The sequence below is a fragment of the Halyomorpha halys genome, unplaced genomic scaffold, assembly GCF_000696795.3.
Source record: "Halyomorpha halys isolate HHAL.00 unplaced genomic scaffold, Hhal_1.1 Scaffold1981.1, whole genome shotgun sequence".
Taxonomy (NCBI): Eukaryota; Metazoa; Arthropoda; class Insecta; order Hemiptera; family Pentatomidae; genus Halyomorpha; species Halyomorpha halys.
The window spans coordinates 64,073-83,502 of NW_027110668.1; the positions used below are offsets into that span (position 1 = coordinate 64,073).

At 29.3% G+C, this 19,430-nt stretch overlaps 1 protein-coding gene across 5 annotated transcripts; it reads left to right on the top strand.

The window, feature by feature from the left end:
• Positions 1–7,318: 7,318 nt before the first annotated feature.
• LOC106690934 (uncharacterized) lies at positions 7,319–18,466 on the top strand. 5 transcript variants are annotated; one of them, XM_014436536.2, is made up of 2 exons: positions 7,319–7,388; positions 14,904–18,466. In XM_014436536.2, the coding sequence occupies exon 2, from the start codon at positions 14,934–14,936 to the stop codon at positions 16,161–16,163; it is 1,230 nt and encodes a 409-aa protein (XP_014292022.1). In that variant the 5' UTR covers positions 7,319–7,388; positions 14,904–14,933; the 3' UTR covers positions 16,164–18,466. The 5 variants fall into 5 exon arrangements, 4 of the variants coding, with proteins under 4 accessions (XP_014292022.1, XP_014292021.1, XP_014292020.1 ...); XM_014436535.2 differs by lacking the exon at positions 7,319–7,388 and adding an exon at positions 11,635–11,685; XM_014436534.3 differs by lacking the exon at positions 7,319–7,388 and adding an exon at positions 11,682–11,821.
• The last annotated feature ends 964 nt before the right edge of the window (positions 18,467–19,430 follow it).

Consider the following 19,430-nt stretch of genomic DNA (forward strand, 5'->3'; position numbering starts at 1 on the left):
AATGAGCACAGTACACAGGTGAAATTATGTTATAAGACCTAGTCACTAGCATCACCTATACTTAAACTCACTGTATCATAATCCTCGAGCTAGGATGAACAAATCATTCCGGAGAAAACCGGGAATAACTAGTCGGGTTTCAAGAGATCTTCCGATGACCGTAACAGTTTGAAGTAAGATTGGACTTTGTCATAATTAAATGCGAAGTGCTTTATTTTTTTTAAGCTCTCTAAGAGTAAAAGAAAGATGTTTTATAATGATGTTGGTATTTCAACATAGATTATACAGATGAGATGATTTGGAATGTGGTCAGTGAAAAAAACAAATGAGTAAAAACTTATTTATTATTGCCAATGTTTCGGCCAGAATGCAGGCCTTCATCAAGGGTAAGAATAAAAATAAGATAACAATCATAATAATTAATTGGAACTACAAAAAATAAATAAATAAAAAAGAGAAACATAAGAAGATAACAGATAATGTAGGTACATAAGTGGTACTGAAGGAAATGCATAGAATCTTATTGAAACTGTATATGATAATATACAAGAAAGTAGTAATATTCAAACTAAGAATGAAAAAAGTAAATAATATAGATATGAGAATCAACTAAATACTACTTATACAAAATTGGATATTATTAAAAAATTTAAAGAAAAACGTATAAGTGATTAATTAAATATGTGAGTAGAATAACAAGACTAAAGAGGTTTTAATGTAATAGAAATAAAAATCAAAGGATATATTTTAAACGACGCCATATATCATCTTTTTTGTTACGCCAAAATACAAAGCACTTCAGCCATCCGTGCTCGCGCAGCCCAATATAATTAAGTTTTTTTTCACCCGAATAATCTCCTCTTGCGTAAAACTATTCCTGATGTCTTGTAATGTAATTGTTTCGAAAGAGGGAGTACGTTATATCTCTATGTCAAGACTTTCCTACAATATATCTTCATTGCTTGTATTTCTACGAATCGTTAAGGAAATTGTGTTTCCAAGGAAGGGACTGTTCATTATTTATAACTTAAACACTACATTTCATTAAAGAGATCATAAATTTTCATAATAAATCAGTAAAATATAAAGAATATTATAAAAATTAGAATAACTATTGCCAGTAGTGAACATTATTGGTCTGTATACTCCACCAGATATTTTTATTTACATGAATAAGTTCCAAATTGTATCGATTTTAGATTTCATAAATCGATCTATAACACATCGTTTTCCTTTAAGATTTTAAGATTTCCAGTGTTACTTTTCCTTAGTAACCCCCAATGCCTCCTTGACCTCCAGACAATTAGACTCCCGTTTTGGTTTTGAACCTCTAAGGTCACATTGACCGCCACCCGTTTATCTTCCTACATCTAAATTTTTAAATATTTCATGTTTTGATGAAATAATTTGTCAGCCTGGTAATGCTAGCCTATTTGTAAACTGAATAAAAACAAAATTTACTCCGATTACCTTGTTTTGAATCTATTTAATTAATGTTGTTTTATATTTATTACAAAAAAAAAATTGTAATTGATCATTCTTGTAGAAAGGGCTTTCACTGCATCCATTCTTCTTTGCCATCCTAGACTGGCAAAAATTAGCTGTGGATAAAACTACAGCTAAAATTGTCATGGATGCGACCCTTATTCATGAATGAACCATTAATAAATTAATATCGTATACATGGCAATTTTAGCTATTAGTTTGATCTATAAATAATTTTAACCAGCACTATTTGTCATGTCTTTGTTCTTTGAAACGTGGCAAATTCTAAACACATGTATTTCATATGCATTGTTTCCTTTATGTTTACGCAAAGGCCAATAATTAATTTTTTTATATTTTGTCTTAGTATTTAATTGAATTATATATATTTATAGAATTTTCTTTTTAGAAATTTATTTTATTTTTTTTTATGAAACCGATGAATTTATATTTTATATTATAATACTTAAATGTAAAAATAACGGTCATTAATCACCTGTCTTGTCGTCATTAGTTGTTCCTAAAATTCATTAACCAGAACCTGTTCGTGTGCGTTATATTGTGTTTAGATATTTTATTGTTATTTGAGATTAATGTCACTACAACTAGCGCAATCGATGAGTGCCATAGTGTTATTTAATTTAATTAAAATAAGACAATTGAAAAAATTCATTGAACCAGTATAGACGTGGGCCCACCAACTTTTGAATGTTGCTTATAAAAGCAATGTCTACGCCTTCATAGCAAAAGTCCTACACTACAGTTACATCAAGAAATATCCTCCCCTGACCTATGGGAGTCACGGACACTTAATGTTTTATTTGTAAATAGTTATTAATTCTGTAAATTTGTTGATTGCTTTTCATTATTAAGTTTATTAATCGCTTTTCATTATTCAATTAGTTCATGTGATTTTATCGTGAAAGTCCCCTTTTATTTTCATTTGTATTCTTTATTTGATTCCCTAGTAGTTTATTTGATTATATATTTATGTTCCTGTTGTTAACTTCGCCCAAATATATGTTCATATCCCAGGCATTGTTTTGTTTTTTCGTAAGCCTACCGAATACTCTACAGTATCCTTTAATAATATTCCTCTGATGATAGTCCTAATGATAACCCCATCCCCTCTCCCGTACCGACGTTCCTGTCCTCCAATAATAACTTTAAAAATACCAGGAAAGAAAAAAAGGACTATATCCCATTATCCTCCGTATCTTATGCAATACATCATTGGTAATGTTGGGCTAGAACGTGTTCCTGGAATTATCTCGCTAGCAGGAAGCACTAAAGAGGCCAACAGATAGGCCTATCACTAAGGAGTTGAATTGGTTGGCTTCATGTTCAAAGGAGACGATATATTAGAAACTGTATTAGTATCATTCTTATTTTGTTCTGAATCTAATTTAGGGTCTCCAAAGAGGATCGAAACCAAAACGAAAGTCTAATTACCAGGAGTTCAAGGAGGTGTTACTGAGGAAAAGTAATCCCGAAAATATTTAAATTTTAAAGAAAAACTACATATTATAGATCGATTCTTTAAGTATAAAATCGATACAATTTGGAATTAATTTATGTAAATAAAAATGTGGCACAGTGTACAGCTCAGTGTAGCTTCCTGCTAATACTTATATACAATACTTTTTTTAATTTTATTAATATTCTACTCATTTATAATTAAAACATAAGGTCACCCTAATGACATACATTTTATAAGTTAAAAATAATGAATACTTGGAAATATATTTTCCTTAATAATTCTCAGAAATTCAAGCAATGTTAGAATGATATATTAGGGGTATTCGTGATATTGTGTTAAATGTAAAAAGTATAGGAGTGTAAGCAGCCTAATTTAAAGTCCTTGTTATATTCAAATGCAGTGAAGCTCCTAATGGTTTTCTGGGTTACTTTATTTCAAACCTTACAATCTTAACGAGATAATAAAATATCCAACAGCTTCGTTATATCTTATATGAAATCTTTCCTCTACCTCTCATGTTCCTTGTTTCCTCTCCTACTTTTTTTTCCATGACTTTATTATTTTATTTTATTTTTTTCCATCACCTCTCATTCTTAACACACATACAACACAGAATTCAGATTGTCAACATCACATCAAGTCAAAAATCTTACATATTCACCAGAGCTGTCACTCAGACCCAAACTACTCATATCAAAGCCATACTGAGACCATCACTACTTTTCCTACTCTTAAACATCATGGAAATTTTATTATTTTTTAGTTTCATTATTAAGCGTATATATAATTACTAGTTATAATGCATTATAAGTAATCCATTTATTAATAATTTCATTGTCTGAACTGTAAGAATGTCTTATAATAGGGAGACAGCGAATTTTAACATTTTGAAATCTGAAGACCGTATGTTAATATTTAATTTTAGTAAACAATTTTAAACTGTTTTTCTTCGTGCAAAGATGTTAATAATGCTTCTGTAATTTTTCCTACATTCCTTCAAGGACAGAATTATTATACCATGAATCTTCAGAATTGCTTACGTAATTACTAAATCGGTATTCATCAAGAAGAAAAATAACTATTAAAAATTATTTTCAATATTTCATCCTCATGTAATAATATACTACAATATATTATACTTAAAGTGTTAACAAAATCTAGTGTTTTATCTTATTACTTTCACTTACCTATCTATGGAATGTATAGTGAGGGAAAATATTGCGATTGTGAAAAACTTTGAATTCAACAGAAATACGCCGTTAGTTGTAACTTCGTGGAGGAAAATGGCTGAATGCCGCCTCATTCTATCTTCTCTATGTAATACAAGAGCCCAAGAGGAGAAAGAAGGCAGTTATCTCACCCCAATTTTTATTATTTTAATGAAAGCTATGCATAATTACTAGTCAAAATTGATGAGTCTGCCAAGTATGGGTAGGGGAAATAAAAAAATGGCGACTGTTTCAAAGCGATAAAAAAAAATCAATCTTTCATTCGGAGCTCTATATCACTAAAAGTAGCCACAACACAAGAAAATTTAAGAGAACGTCATTTAAGTGGAGTAAGTTTGCTAAAATATTAGCCTTAATAGAGTTATTTACGTTCAATAGTTCTCGAAATATAGCTTTTTAAAAAGCAATATTTCATAAAATTGTTGTGTGGAACGTACTGAAAGATCAGTAGTACAGATGTCTATTAGTACTCAAATTAAAGCTAAGTTTAATGGGCTGTGAAGTATTTTTTGGCACTTATCTTCGTAGGAGTAGTAGTTTTCATGAAATTTACTAAAATAAATTGATTTATAGTTGTTTGGACAAATTTTCATTAGTCAAATTTATATTTATATGTGAATATCATAAAAACTACTACCCCTATGAAGATAAGTGTCATAAACTACTTTATAGTAAGTTAAATTTCCTTTATTTTGAGTTTTGACAGATATGTGTGCGTCTTATGGGTCTAGAGATATATTTTTTCAAAAATCCAACATTTTATTTGAACAACTAGAAATTACCATTTTGTGAGTTTATTTTGTCAAATATTATAAAAATTACTACATCTACAAAAAAAAAAACATTATTAATTATTTTATAGCACATTTAACTAGCTTTAATTTGTGTGCTGGCAGACATCTGTACGTCCAATGTTTTCTGACTTAAAGTTTTTCATAAATCAAACTTATTGTCCGAACAACTTTAAATCAATTTATTTTAGCAAATATCACGAAAACTACTATTTCTACAAAAATTAACGTCATAAACTACTTTATAGTCCATTCAACTAGCTTTAATTTGAGTGCTAATAGACATCTGTACGTCGAATGGTTATTGAAATATAGATTTCTCAAAATAGATTCACTAACTACTGATATTTCAGTACATTTTTATGAAATGTTCCTTTTTAAAAGGCTATATTTCGCGAACTATTGGACGTAAATAGCCTTATTATGGCTCATAATTTAGCAAATTTACTCTTCTTTAAATAATGTTCTCTTAGATTTTCGAGTGCTGTTGTTAGTTTTTAAGATATAGAGCTCCGAATGAAAAATTAAGGTTTTTTTAAGGGTTTGAAACAACCACCATTTTTAATCCCCTTACCTGTACTTGGCAGACTCATCAGTTTTTACTAGTGATTATACATAGTTTTCATTAAAGTAATCAAAAATTGAGATGAGATAACTGCCTTTTTTTCTTCCCGGCTCTTGTACTACGGGCATGTATACGGGGCATTCATCGGTCATATCTTCGGTTTGGAACAAGACTGTCACAGCTCGAAACAATTCATTTTTATGTTTTCACAATGAAGCAATCGCGATTCGTCTATATTTTTATGTAGAAGAGAGATACAAGTAGTAATTCTTACTGCGCCGTCAGGCGAGACAATTAATACTCAAAGTATAGTCCATTGTTATCTACCGTCATTAGCCATCTGCTAGCCGATTGCTCGATAACATTCTTTGGGATGGCTGTCAAAGAGATCTTAGATTGCAATTATCAATTTTTCCCCTTGAAGGAAATGGGCCATTGATCGTAACAAGTAGTAATCCGATGGTACCAGATCTGGACTATATGGTGGACGAGGCAGGAGTACGAACCCATGAAGTTCTTTAAACTTTTATTTGGTTCGACGGGAAGTGATTACTGATTTCTGTGCAGTATATTCGTGATGGACCAGTCTGCTGCTGTTTTTCACCTTCCCTATGGAGAGTAGATGACGACTAACAGGATCTTTCGACAAACCACACTCCCTGACATGTTCCCAAGTACTTGTCGATGGATTTGATTCAGCTTCCTACAGAACCTCTTCAATTTCAATTAATGGTCAACACCCCCCCCCCTTCATATTTAATAATTTCACGAGTTGCTTCAGCGGCTCTAAAAATGTTTTTTCCAGTAATGCTTTAAGATCACAAGAATTTGGTAGGACACACTCTTTTTTTGAAGAAGTCGAATGGGATTAAATGCTTAGAGAATGCACTAAAGGGATTATTAAGTATTGGTATGTATTAAATAGGATTACAATATTAACAGTCCTTTGAAATCTTAAATTTGATTAAACGGTCACTTATAAATTATTAAAAAGGATGTCAAGCCCTGGGGTACTGTTAACTGCATTAAACATAATGCCGTAGAGAGGAGGTTGTACTGACCAGGCTGAGAATAGGTCACACGAGGCTCACCCACTCCTATCTTATTTCAGAAGAAACGCCTCCGAGCTGCCAGTATTGCAACAACAATTTAACAATAAACCATATTTTCCAACAATACCAATATTTCATACCACACCTCAATAGCTTAGGGCTAAACCCAGATATTTCAAATATTCTCGGAGACGATGATAAAACAATATAATTAGTATTTCAGTTTTTAAAATCAAAACATTTACAAAACGAAAGAAAAAATAAATAATTAAAAAATAAATAATCAAATTAAAAAATAAATAAAATTAAACAAATATAAGCAAAATTAAATAAATTATAAATGACGCTAATGACCAATGAAGTTTGGCACCACTAAACAAAAACAAACAAACAGCTACTTTTTATTATACATCCCATTATAATCTCCTTTTTTACTCTAGACTTGAACGTATTAACGTATTCTACCGTAGGATTAGTTGCCTTGTTCACTGGAGGGCCCATTAGGTAAATCCGCCCCTCCTCCCCCATAAATTTGTTGCATCAACACTCCCGGAAATAATTAATGCAGTCTATTACACCATAGATATCGATATAATAAACCTTACAATGTCGATAGACCATTGTGAAAGCGTATAAACATATCTAATCAATGACCTCATTGGAATTTCATAATTGCTCGGTAATCCGGTGTGATTGTCAAGTACCTCCATAAGGTGATGTTTACCATGTCTTATCACTCAGCATTGGAATGACAGCTAGCCAAAAAAAAAATTGTATATATTTAAGGTTAGAATTTTCATTTTATCATATTAATATTTCCTATGAACATTTCGTGATATATATATATTCCTTTAAATCTATGTATTAGTTTTGTTTTGGTAAAATGTATTTATTTGTTTGTTTTACTGTTAACTGAACTACTGCTGAGACTATTATTTTTCTGGTTTGATATCACATTGCTGTCTAATAGTGAATTGGTTAAGCGGGTCACTGGAGAGGATCTGAGAGGGTGAATTCGGGAGAGTGAATTTGTCGATCAAATGAAATAAAAAGTGTGAAATGGAAGAGAAAGAAAAAAGGAATAAATTGAAATATTTGTATTTAGTGTGTAGATGTAATTGATTGTAAAAGGAAACTGTGGGGGAAAAAAACATTTTTCTTTCTTTTTTGTAAAAATATGTAATTTATATATGCTCGATCACGGATTTGATTAGTATACTGAGTAATGTAGAAACCCAATGTATTTGGCCAGCATGGATGAATAAACCATTTCTTCTCTCTCTCTTTATTCAAAACTTTATTTATTGATAGATATTACAATCTGCCACAACGCTGTTGGGCACAACGTATATATATGTATAAATTTGATTTTTCATATCTATAAATATTCCACGGTTTTTACTTTCTTTTATTTTTTTAATTTCCTTATAAATAAGCACATATTTTAATTCATATTTCCCAATTATTTCACATATCTTTTAAATTTAGCACCGCTTTTACATTTTTTTTTACACAACTTTCTTATGCTGGATCTACACGTTTGCTACTTGCCGCCAATCCAACCTTGTACAAATGCTTGATAAACAAAAGCAACAACAAACGTCGTTATCCTCAAGCTTGTTTTGTTCTTTTGAATTTTGTCGGCTATTACGTTCGATTTACTCTATTTTCAACATAAAAAGAAACAAAATAAAGGTTGGCGAAATGAAAGGAAACCTAAATATCAGCCATGTAGGTCATAGATGTTAAAATTCATATAAATAATTCTGCATAACCTATAAACTCAACCTTTGTTCAAGAATATTGATCAGAAACTCGTTAATTTAATTACCTGGTTTGTGCTATATTAAATAAAAAATAAACTACTAAAGTTAATTAACAAGATTTGAAAGAATATATTTACACTGAATCGATAAAATTTGGGGTTGCTGTGCATGCTCCTTGAGTTGTAAGAAAAAGTCAATTCCATCGGGAATTATAAATGGGGTAATAGAGAATTGCATCAAAAAAAGGTTCATGAAGTTCCACACCCAGTTACCTACAGTTAAAGGAGCAGTGACCTACAACTTGGGAAACCCAACCTCAACCCGAAGACTGAAGCCCAGGCTGCTGCAGGACATCCTGTTATAAGTTCTATATTTATCAGCTCTGTTATTGTCACTCTAAAATTTTATTTTGTTTTCTCTTCATATTTTTCTTATATTAACTCTCTTTTTTTTCCATTAGAAGTCAATTATTTATTTTGTTAAATCCATAAATGTCATTGTTTTTGTTCTTAACTTTACTTTTATCTTTTATTAAGAATTATTATTTCCATCTATTTTTTTATTTATAACGTTGTATATAGTTAGGGGTGTCTTTTGTATGAGACTATACCCCCCCCCAATCATCAATTGTTAAAAAAAAAAAGTACCTCTTATATTAACTATGTTAGGCCCACCAGGGCCCTGTTTCATAATGAAAGCTAATAATATTAGTTCATAGTACAAGTGTAGAAACTAGTGTGGTAATAATACTAATACTTATTTTTTTCATGATAGGGATGACTATTAGTGATATTACAGGAATTAAATATACTAAAGTACAAGTTACTATTGTACAAGTCTGTGTAACTGAATTAAGATAAATCTACAAGACTAATAATATTAGTTTGTACTTTATTATGAAACAGGGCCCAGATATAAAAGAAAAAAAAAAAAGATTTGGAAATTCTTTAATTGATCATAACACGGAAAGCACAAATATTCATACGTTGGCTAAAACAATGCAAACCGAAAACAAACGTGTAGATGCAGCACAAGTGTTGCATAATTTACGGCCGACCCATCGGGTATCAAGTTTTGGGCCCAAATCAAAAGGCGCTTCTGCTGCATCCATACTTTTGTTTTCAGTTTATATTGTTTTAGAACTGTCAACAGATGAATATTTGTGATCTCTATGTTTTAATTAATTAAATAAATAAACATGCATTCACGTACATATTTTGACTTTTTGATCAGATATCCTATCCTTCAACAGTCGGGAATGTACATAGAATTAAGAATTATTTAAATACATTCCGAAATTTTACAGTCAATCATATTTTTAAAAAGTATAATATTTCAAAGGAGACTAAAGGCTTGGCTAGTTTCTATCGATTTTGAACCAAATTAACTTTTTACGAGTTGGAAACAAATACTTTAATAATCCAGTTGGCCTTGGCCTAGATATGTTCTCTGGAGCCATGTAATGGGTCTCATTTGTTTATCACAAAAAATCTTATTTATTTTTTATTCTTGTAATTATATTTATGTTATGAATAAACTATCCATTATTTCAGAGAAATCTCAAAATGTTAATATTGCAAAGCGAATAAATTCAAAATTAAGGTTTATAAATTAAATATGTCTAAAGAATGAACCGAAACAAGCTGTTATTTACACTTACAAAAAAATAAATAAATTTAATTTTTATTTTTATTTTAGTAGAATAAAAATGTCATTGTAAAATCAAAGTCTTTTGTTTCAATTTTTTATTTTATTATTCAAACTTTAAAATAACAGTTGTATTATAAGTTATCTCCAATCTGTGCTGGAAAAAGATATGAAAACGGTTGATGAATATTTATTTCAAAATATGAACAATGAAACAGATTTACATATCTTTCATTGCACTGGCACACTGTCACATGCACGAACATTGAATAATTTGCATGTTTTATGATTATTTATCTAATTGTTGAATAGGGAAAAAAGCAAAGACACTGATTCATCAATGTTTTACAAATGCGAAATTTCCTGCAGGAAGTTTGACAAGGAAAACGAGCTGATTTTATTCTATATAGACCCGAAGAAGCAGGAAAAAATTAATGAAAAATACGAATTGGCCGTGGTGATTAGAATAAATTAGCAGAGAGAAAAAAAATTATTTTGATTTAGCAGGTTTAGCTACAAGAATTTCATACTCAAATTGAGTATGTTATTTAGTGGTATGGTGATCGCGGTTTTAAGGCGGATTGGAGCTCTAGAAACAGCATTTATTCTGTATTTGTGTATTTTTATTTCCATTTCTATTGTAAATCACTATCGATTTTTATATATTACTAGCTGGCCCGTCAACGCTTCGCTATTGTTATATTTGAGGACGAATATAGATTTAATGATTAAAATTGATAATTTTATATAAATTATTATATTTAGACAAAATTAAACATTTACTTTTACTTTATTACTATAATTTGGTAACTTAAATTGAACCAATACATGCGATATGGAACGAAAATGAAATTTGTACTGGTGGTCAGACCAACTGATATCTCAAAGTGTAGTCAAATGCTAACAGCTAACTTCCCAGTATCAACGTTGATATAGGTCCCATTCAGATGATTTGTTCTTATTATTTAAGGCATTTTTCTTATCTATGACATAATATTAGTATTATATTGAAAATCTTCGGAACGGCTGACCCATAAAAATTTGTATAAGGTTTTTAGGAGTAAAACAAAATTGATATTCGTTTTTAGCACCTCAGGAAATTCTTAATTTTTTTTTTTTTTTTTTCCGAACCCTCTAAAAACAGAAATAAAAAGTGAATTAGTAAGTGCATTACTGTGAAAATAAAAGTAATTCGTGTTGTGTCTTACCTTTTACTACCTTTGGTATTTTAAGGTTACCTGCTATGTTTAATATCATATATGAACTATCCATTCAAAGGAGCTATTTTAAGTCCGGAGGTGAGGGGCCTCCTCGTGTGGTAAAAGGAAATTCTTAATCCTATAAAAAAATCCTGTAAAAGTAATCCCCTATCATATAAGAAGATAAAATGGAAATTTTCTCCAACAAGTACTACATCACTTAAACATGGACTTTAATTGAATATAATAATTTGAAAACATCATTTCTCTTGTAGTCCACTTAATATTGTCCAAAAATTATTCATGATATAAAATTAAAACAACTAAGGTAAGGTTCAAAATTAACCAGATTTACATTTACAGAACCTTTTGAATATCTTAGTTCCTATAACTAAATTCAGATAGCAGCACACTAGTTTGAATAACCACTATGTAACCTTTTTGTTTATTTGAATGATATAAACAGTTGAAGTAAGTTCAATTAACTAGAACTTTAATTTTAGTTTTTTAAGCTAGTACCTTTTTTCTAAATATGCAGTATAAGTCGTCTCACTATTTATATCCGAATATCCTCTTAGTTTGTTGTAACAAAATTGGTACTTTATAGGTAAGGAACTTTTCATTTGGTGATAAACTGAATAAACTTTTAACCTGATGATACAGTCTGTTGTTTTATGCATGTCCATAACTCAAAGCACACTAATGCTACATCCATTTATGTCTGTTTTAGTTCTATTACTGTATCCGTCATTTTTTTAATTTCATTCATAATTAATGTGTATTGCATATCTAGGAAGAATAAGAAAAGTAGTGTAAGTCAGATCAGAATATCTAAAACAGATTATACAATAGGTAATGTTTTACAATTTATAGAACATTTTGAAATCGGCTTGGATCTTCCCTCACAATGTTTGCTTTTTTGAAGCACATTAAAAAAACTATATGTAGAAAGAAAAAAAGTAGTTATAGTCAGAATTTCAAAATGTTATATACTTATTTTCACAGCTGATTTATTCTCATGACAGAAGAAAGTTGAAAGTTATCAAAAATATTTTTTTTTTGTATAAATCAGTTTAATATTTAATAATTATAATATATATAAATGATTGACCGTATTATTTCAAATTATGAATAAGATGTTCCAGGTGTGATCAGAAGAAAACAAAAAATGGTTAAATGAAAATTTCTCTTCACTTATATTTACATAATTTTAACCCTACCTTAATTTACTTTATTTGTATCTTATTATCATATTATGTCAAAATGTTTTTAATTGTTTTTGTATCTTTTTAGCCCTCATGAAGCGAAAGTGGGGAGAAATGTCAGAGAATAAATAGCTTTTAACTATTTTTTTTTGTTTTCTTCTAACCGCTCCCTAACCATCTTCTTCATAATATTTAATAATTTTCATGTTTGACTTTGAAATGAATAAAAATTATAAATCCTACATTGTTTGTTATAATAAATTAGATATACCTTTATTTTTTTTTCATAGGTCTTCTCTTTAATTATTGCCTACCAAAATTTTTTAATTCACTCAACTTAACAACAATTCTCCACACAAGTAGTAATATGAGTATCCAAAATTTTTTTTTATACTTCCACTTATGTACATTTGTTAACCTAGCAGTGGTTACCTTATATAGTTCAATGATCATTTAAGCTACGCACTAAGTGTGTCAATGCAAAATCTCATCATAACCTCTGATATAATTAATTTTTGTTTTCATTATTAAGAGGTTCCGGTGTAAGTAAACTGTTAATTTGTATAACCTGTTGTTTATTTCACTTGCCTTAGAAAATTAAAGAAATAAAATAATGGTTTTTTAAAAAAAGAAAAAAATTGTATGGAGTAGATACTAAAAAAAAAAGATAATAGTTTTTTTTTTTTAAGTTTGGCCACAAAGTACATAAAATAAGAAACTGAATCACATTACTACCACAGAACTAGATATAAAGTAAATGAAACATGAATCATAAAATCAAATCAATATGTTAAAGAAAGTATACTTATATGCTTATACATTTTCAATGTTTATAGAACGATTTGTTGAGGAGGAGGGATAAAACCTTAAATTTCTAACAATATTATCTGGATATCCCCACAAAATTTTTTGAATGAATGAAAATAATCTTTATTCTGGGACCAAGTCCCCTAATAATAAATGCAGTGAACATAAATAATTGCTTTTGGTTTCATGTATAGTCTTGATATACAAATGATCAGATTTGTTGTAAAAGTTAACATATGTATTTTCATTTTTCCTACTATGTTATGAAATATTTTAATTTTACTAACTGTTATAATAAAATTATATATCTGAACCCAGGGGGGATATTTTCTGTTCTTTCTCATGCAATATAATGAAAGCAAAATGTAGGCATGGCTCTGATGGTGGGTTAATGTTATGGTCATCAAAATGGTACCAATAATTGGTAGTCTCCTGATTGTAACTAGTTTTTTTCATATGTTATGATCTCTATTGTTCTGAAGTTTATATTTCTTGATAATCTACAGTTGCGTTATTTCGGATCTACCTGGGAACGTAGTGATGAAGATTTTTGTCAAATGTACCACATCAAATTAAAAGATAAGAGAAATCTGTGAAAGCAGCTGACAGTATCGTATATTTTATAACTAAGGCTAAATTATCTGATATTTAAAGATTCATCTAAGGTATCCTCAAATGTTCTTATGTATCTCATGATTATTACGAGCAAAGTTAGCTGTATTGGAAAATGTTTATATTCCAAACCTTAGGAACAAGCTAAGCCCTCCTATATTTTGACTTCCTTATCAAACATTAATCCATCCACCTGTTAAGTACAAGATCCCAATTTACCAATTTGTACATCCCTTCCAATAGAATTGCTTCCTCTGCAAAATCTTTTACAGTTCGAGCTGCCTCATTTTGGAATTCCTTATGAATGGGCATGGGCATTCATAAAGCTTCCTTCTTAAAATCATTTAAACATCAATTATATATCTGTCTCTTTGAATATCAAACTTTTAAATAATAAATACCAATACACACTTGCATAAATATATATCTTTTGTTCATATTTTATGTATATATTTATTATTATCATTTAATGTAGCTAAACAAATGCTTTTGGAATTGTTATCCACAGGATAATAAGAATAAAATTCTATTTTTCATTTTCATTTCCTTTTTTTTTCATTTATTAGATAAAAGGATTTAATTAACTTATATTGAATTAATACTTATCCAGCATAAAAATTTAAGTTTACTCTTTCCCATCATTGAAACTCTTTATAATTTCAAATTATGTGAACCAATCAGATGGCCAAAATTAATAGTTCTTTTATTTTATTTTTTTATGAAGACTAGTGAAATTTAATCTTTTAAAATGGTAAATGGAATATTCTACTTAATATTTTATCTAACCTTAATTGTTGAGGTCACTACTCACTGATTAATGACTTTTTGGGGCAGGCAAATCCCATTAAATAATATCATCGAAAACTGAATACTAATTAATAGGCTGTTAGTCATCAAGTATGGGTAATTAAAAATCCAGTTATATCAGTCAATGAAGTTGGCATAAAAATATACTATTAATAGGCTGCTGATTGATAAGGTGTTAAAACAAAATAATTGTGTTGAATTCATTGAGAGCTACGATATCACTTACGTTAGATTAACATATTCTTTTGTTGATTCCAGAGATCAATTTCAAATTTTGGCCCTGCAGACATGGCTCATAGTTATTCTAATTCACACACCCTTGGTAATGGTCTGGAAGAAATTGAATTTTTTTCAAAAGATGTTGACTACGATAAGGAATTATATGAATCTCATCTTCTTGAAGAAGACGACCAAGAAAAGGATGGCTCAAGACCTCTTTGCTCTGGTATATCAAAGAATCATAAAGACTTAGTAAACATTTGGGAACAGGGAGGCCCTATAAAAATTTTACCCCTACCTGACTTTGACGCATATCCTCTCTATTTTACAAACTTCCGGGAGCTTGATTATTACCAATTAAAAGAACTTCTTGGGAATTTTTTTACTATTTGTGAATTCGAAAATAACAAAGTTAGAGTAACTTATAAAACCGAAGATGATCTTCGGATCGTCTACCGAAAATTAAAGAAAGACCAACGATATAATTTGCAAATATTTTTAGAAGTAAAAAACTATTACCAGAAACAGAATAAAAATGTTAAGAAAAATGATCTAAACCCACCGAAAAATAGGACAGGTCAAAGACTAATTAAAAAATGGATAAATAATGGTGATGTAGTCGTAGAAAGCTATAAAAATAACTCCTATCCAATTCAAATAAACAATTATAATCAACTTAATCATGATGAACTTATAGAACTGTTTTCAAAGTACGGAAAGTTCACCACTATTGCTCAGTTGGAAAATGAATGTGTCCAAGTCAAGTTTTGTACTGAAGAAGCAGCCCGAAATTGCATTATTGATTTTAAAAAAGATAGGCGCTATAATGTAAGGTTATTATTCTTTTTAAAAGAATTGAATACACAGAAGAAACTTGTTAAAGACGTAGTTTCTTCTAAATTGGATGCTCATGTCACGCAATTATTGAATGCTGAAGAGAGAATAAAGTTTGATCCTAACCAGGTCCCTGTTAGAAGAGAGCCATCTCGTATGAATCGGAAGAATAAAAAAGAAGAAGAGAAAAAGATTAGAACTACCCAAATAGAGGACAATGTCGTTTATTATAAAAAAAATTTTGAAAACGGAAATGTCTATGTCAAGGGGGTCCCTTTGGAAAATCCTTTCTTAAAACCTCCTCACAGCTATAAAGTCTGGAAAAGCAAACAAAACTATTTACCAGTACCACCTGCGGAAGTTTCCACAAGCAGAAATAATGATGCAAATTATGCATATTACCTCAGGAATATGAAAGATTTAAACTATTGTTCACGTTCCTCTTACTGTGATGTGCCCCAATAACAAAAAACTTATTAACAGTGATGTGTAAATAGTGAAAGTTCTATTAACTACCAACCGAGTGATTTTGTAACTATTAAATCTTTCAGCATCCTAAATGTAATACTAATACATCAAAAAAAAAAAAGTATGTTGTTAAGTAAATAATGATTTTTAATTCCAGATGATTGATTTTTTTCAATGAAACGCTAATAAATAATAAAGAATATATCATGTATCAACAAATAGTTTTATTGGAAAGCAGGCAAAAATAATTTTTAATGTAAACTTAATATCTTTGAATTCCATTTTTTGGTTATATTATTATTCCATAGAGGGTGCATTATGACAGTTTAAGCATTTGTGCCTTAAGTTTGTTTTTATTGTTACTGTTAAAAGTTGATTATATATTTTATATGTAACTGTTTGTTCTTTGTTTTATCTTATAAATAAAAATTTAGTACATTATTGAAGAAAAAAAAGAATGGATCAATAAGATTAGCTTTTTTCAAATTGTGAATGCATCTTACAAATTGGTATGTAAAAGAAAATTTATCATACCAGTTTTTAATTTAATTGATGTAGAAAGTCTAGAAATTTAATGAAATACTAAAATTCAGGAAATTTTACAAGCTAAGGGATATGAGTGCAACTTAGTGGAATCAAAATAATTATTAGTCACAATACTTTTACATAATAGTGGTATCTATATAAAAGGGACTAGTTCAATTCTTTGTTTAGAATAAACTTTTGAATTAGTGGAATCGGTCCTGTAATTCAAAGCATTTTGTTTTTTTAAAAATGTTCCATGTTGCCATGGGAAGGTTTAATGCAATTGAAATATCTGATTTCTCCAGTAAAAAAAAAAGTTAAGTAAGAACAAAATTAAATGTTTTTGGTGCGTAGCTCAGATAGTATACTTTTTTTCATGGTTATTATACACCAATCGATTAGGCTCTTCCTGAAGAATGAGAAAAAAATATTACTGATTCTATTAAACAATGTCATATTCATGCAAAAATAATAACATAATGAGCCTTAGAGTAAAGTATGTAAACGAAATTTTTTTAGGAAAAAGCAAATCATTCATTTTTAGCTTTGTCTGAAACACTTAGATACTATTTTTCAACAAAATCAAAAGTTAGACATTTTTCAGCATGGTTTATTTAGAGATTTTTTTTCTCTTGATGTCCATTGTTGATATAATCATTCATAACTCCTCTCCACTTTACTATTTACTATGTTATTACAACCGTTAGAAAGCTGAATTTCTGCTCTTTCAACCCAAATTAACATCATTTGGATTAATGCCATTATAAGGGCAAAATATTGGTTTCACAAGAAAAACTTTTTAAACGTTTAATTTATAGCTTCGGTACTATTTTGTTTAATTAGATCCAGTTTGTGCCCTTTGGTACAGTTTATAGAGCTCTAAACCACTCACAAGTTTGATGTAGATTGGTTGAGTCGTTTTGAAGTTATTTCTATTTTTTTATTTTTCTATAAAAATCAAAGGCCAATTAAGGCAAAGATTTTGTTTATAAAATTTTTTTATTTTTTTTTTGAAAATCCATATGTAAGGGTTACTTGAGTTAAAAATGAATATCAAATTTGTTTAACTCCTAAAAAATATTTTATCACACTTTGATAGGTCAGCCTGTCCAAATCATTTCAGTATTGTACTCATATTGAAGAACATTGTCATCATTATATTAGAACTATTCATATTTTATATAGGATACATATGACAGCATGATAATCAAATTGTATAAACTCCTAAATCACAGTTTCGTTTAGATTGGTTGAGCTGTGTAGAAGTTATTTTTATTTTTTAAAAGGCATCAAAGGCAAATGTAAAGTGAAAGTTATAGGCCAAAAAGTTTTTCTTTTTGATATTTAATATAAATATAAACTTTAGGCTGGTTCTCATTGTATTTTGTTTGTTTTCTATTATAACTTGAAAGCTGCACACCACCGAACACTCCAAACAATCATTTGAATGGTACGTAATAGCCTAGGTAGATCCTTATTGGAGCAATATTGGTAATGAGATATGAAACAGTTTTATGCAAAACGTAATTAAAATTAATTCAATCATTAATCCAATATGTTCATGAAAATAATAATGTATATTTATGAAAGGAATATGGTCCGGGTGCGGTCAAGAAAAACTCAAATAGTAGAAATATACTAATTTAATGAGCCAACGTTTCGCCCCACGTTGCAGGGCTTCTTCAGGGCTAAAAAAGATACAAACACATAGTTACAAAAGGAAAACAAAAACCTAAGTGTAAAATAACAGGGGTATAAAATGTAAAAAAGTAAGATATAATAATTTTAATTAAGATATAATAATAATTATATCTTACTTTTTTACATTTTATACCCCTGTTATTTTACACTTAGGTTTTTGTTTTCCTTTTGTAACTATGTGTTTGTATCTTTTTTAGCCCTGAAGAAGCCCTGCAACGTGGGGCGAAACGTTGGCTCATTAAATTAGTATATTTCTACTATTTGAGTTTTTCTTGACCGCACCCGGACCATATTCCTTTCATCTTCACACACGGTCAATCAATAATCTTCCATAATGTATATTTAATTTTAGCTAAAAATAGATTAATTGATATCAAATTTTCAATTGGAATTGACTGTGTGGGTGATAATAAAAGAAAGAGGGTCGGGATGCGGTCAAAGAAAAAAAACTCAAATAGCCATAGAACTATATAATATTTTCTCATAAATAGTTTTATGGCTTTTGAGGAGTTTTTTTTACTGTACTCGGACCATCTGCCTTTTATTACAAACATTCAATAGTGTTCAATTAATCTATATATAAGTACACACCATAGAACTTTGTTTCTCTTTTATTAACATGCATGTAAAGTAATTGTCAGTATCATTTATTGCATCAAATCTTTTAGAATTTAGAAGATTAATCAAATCATACACAAGTATTCATATATCTTATAACATTAAAATTATTTTGATGATCTCAAATTTTTCCCACAAAATGTCCTGGAAAAGTCCGGCCATTCAATAAAAAAGTTTTAGTAGACATTCTGGGGGTATTTTAAAATAATTATTTGCCAGAGCCAGATTCAAACCTGGTTCCTTGGAGTTAGTAGCATTGTGTCCTGTACAAGGTAAAAATCTGAAAATACCCAATTTGCATAATTCACTCTTTTTTTATAGAACATTACCAATAAGCTTTATTTATAGTTAGAATATTACCGATTGATAGCAAATATTCAGAAAATATTTTGTTATACTTAACTTTTCACTCGTATATTC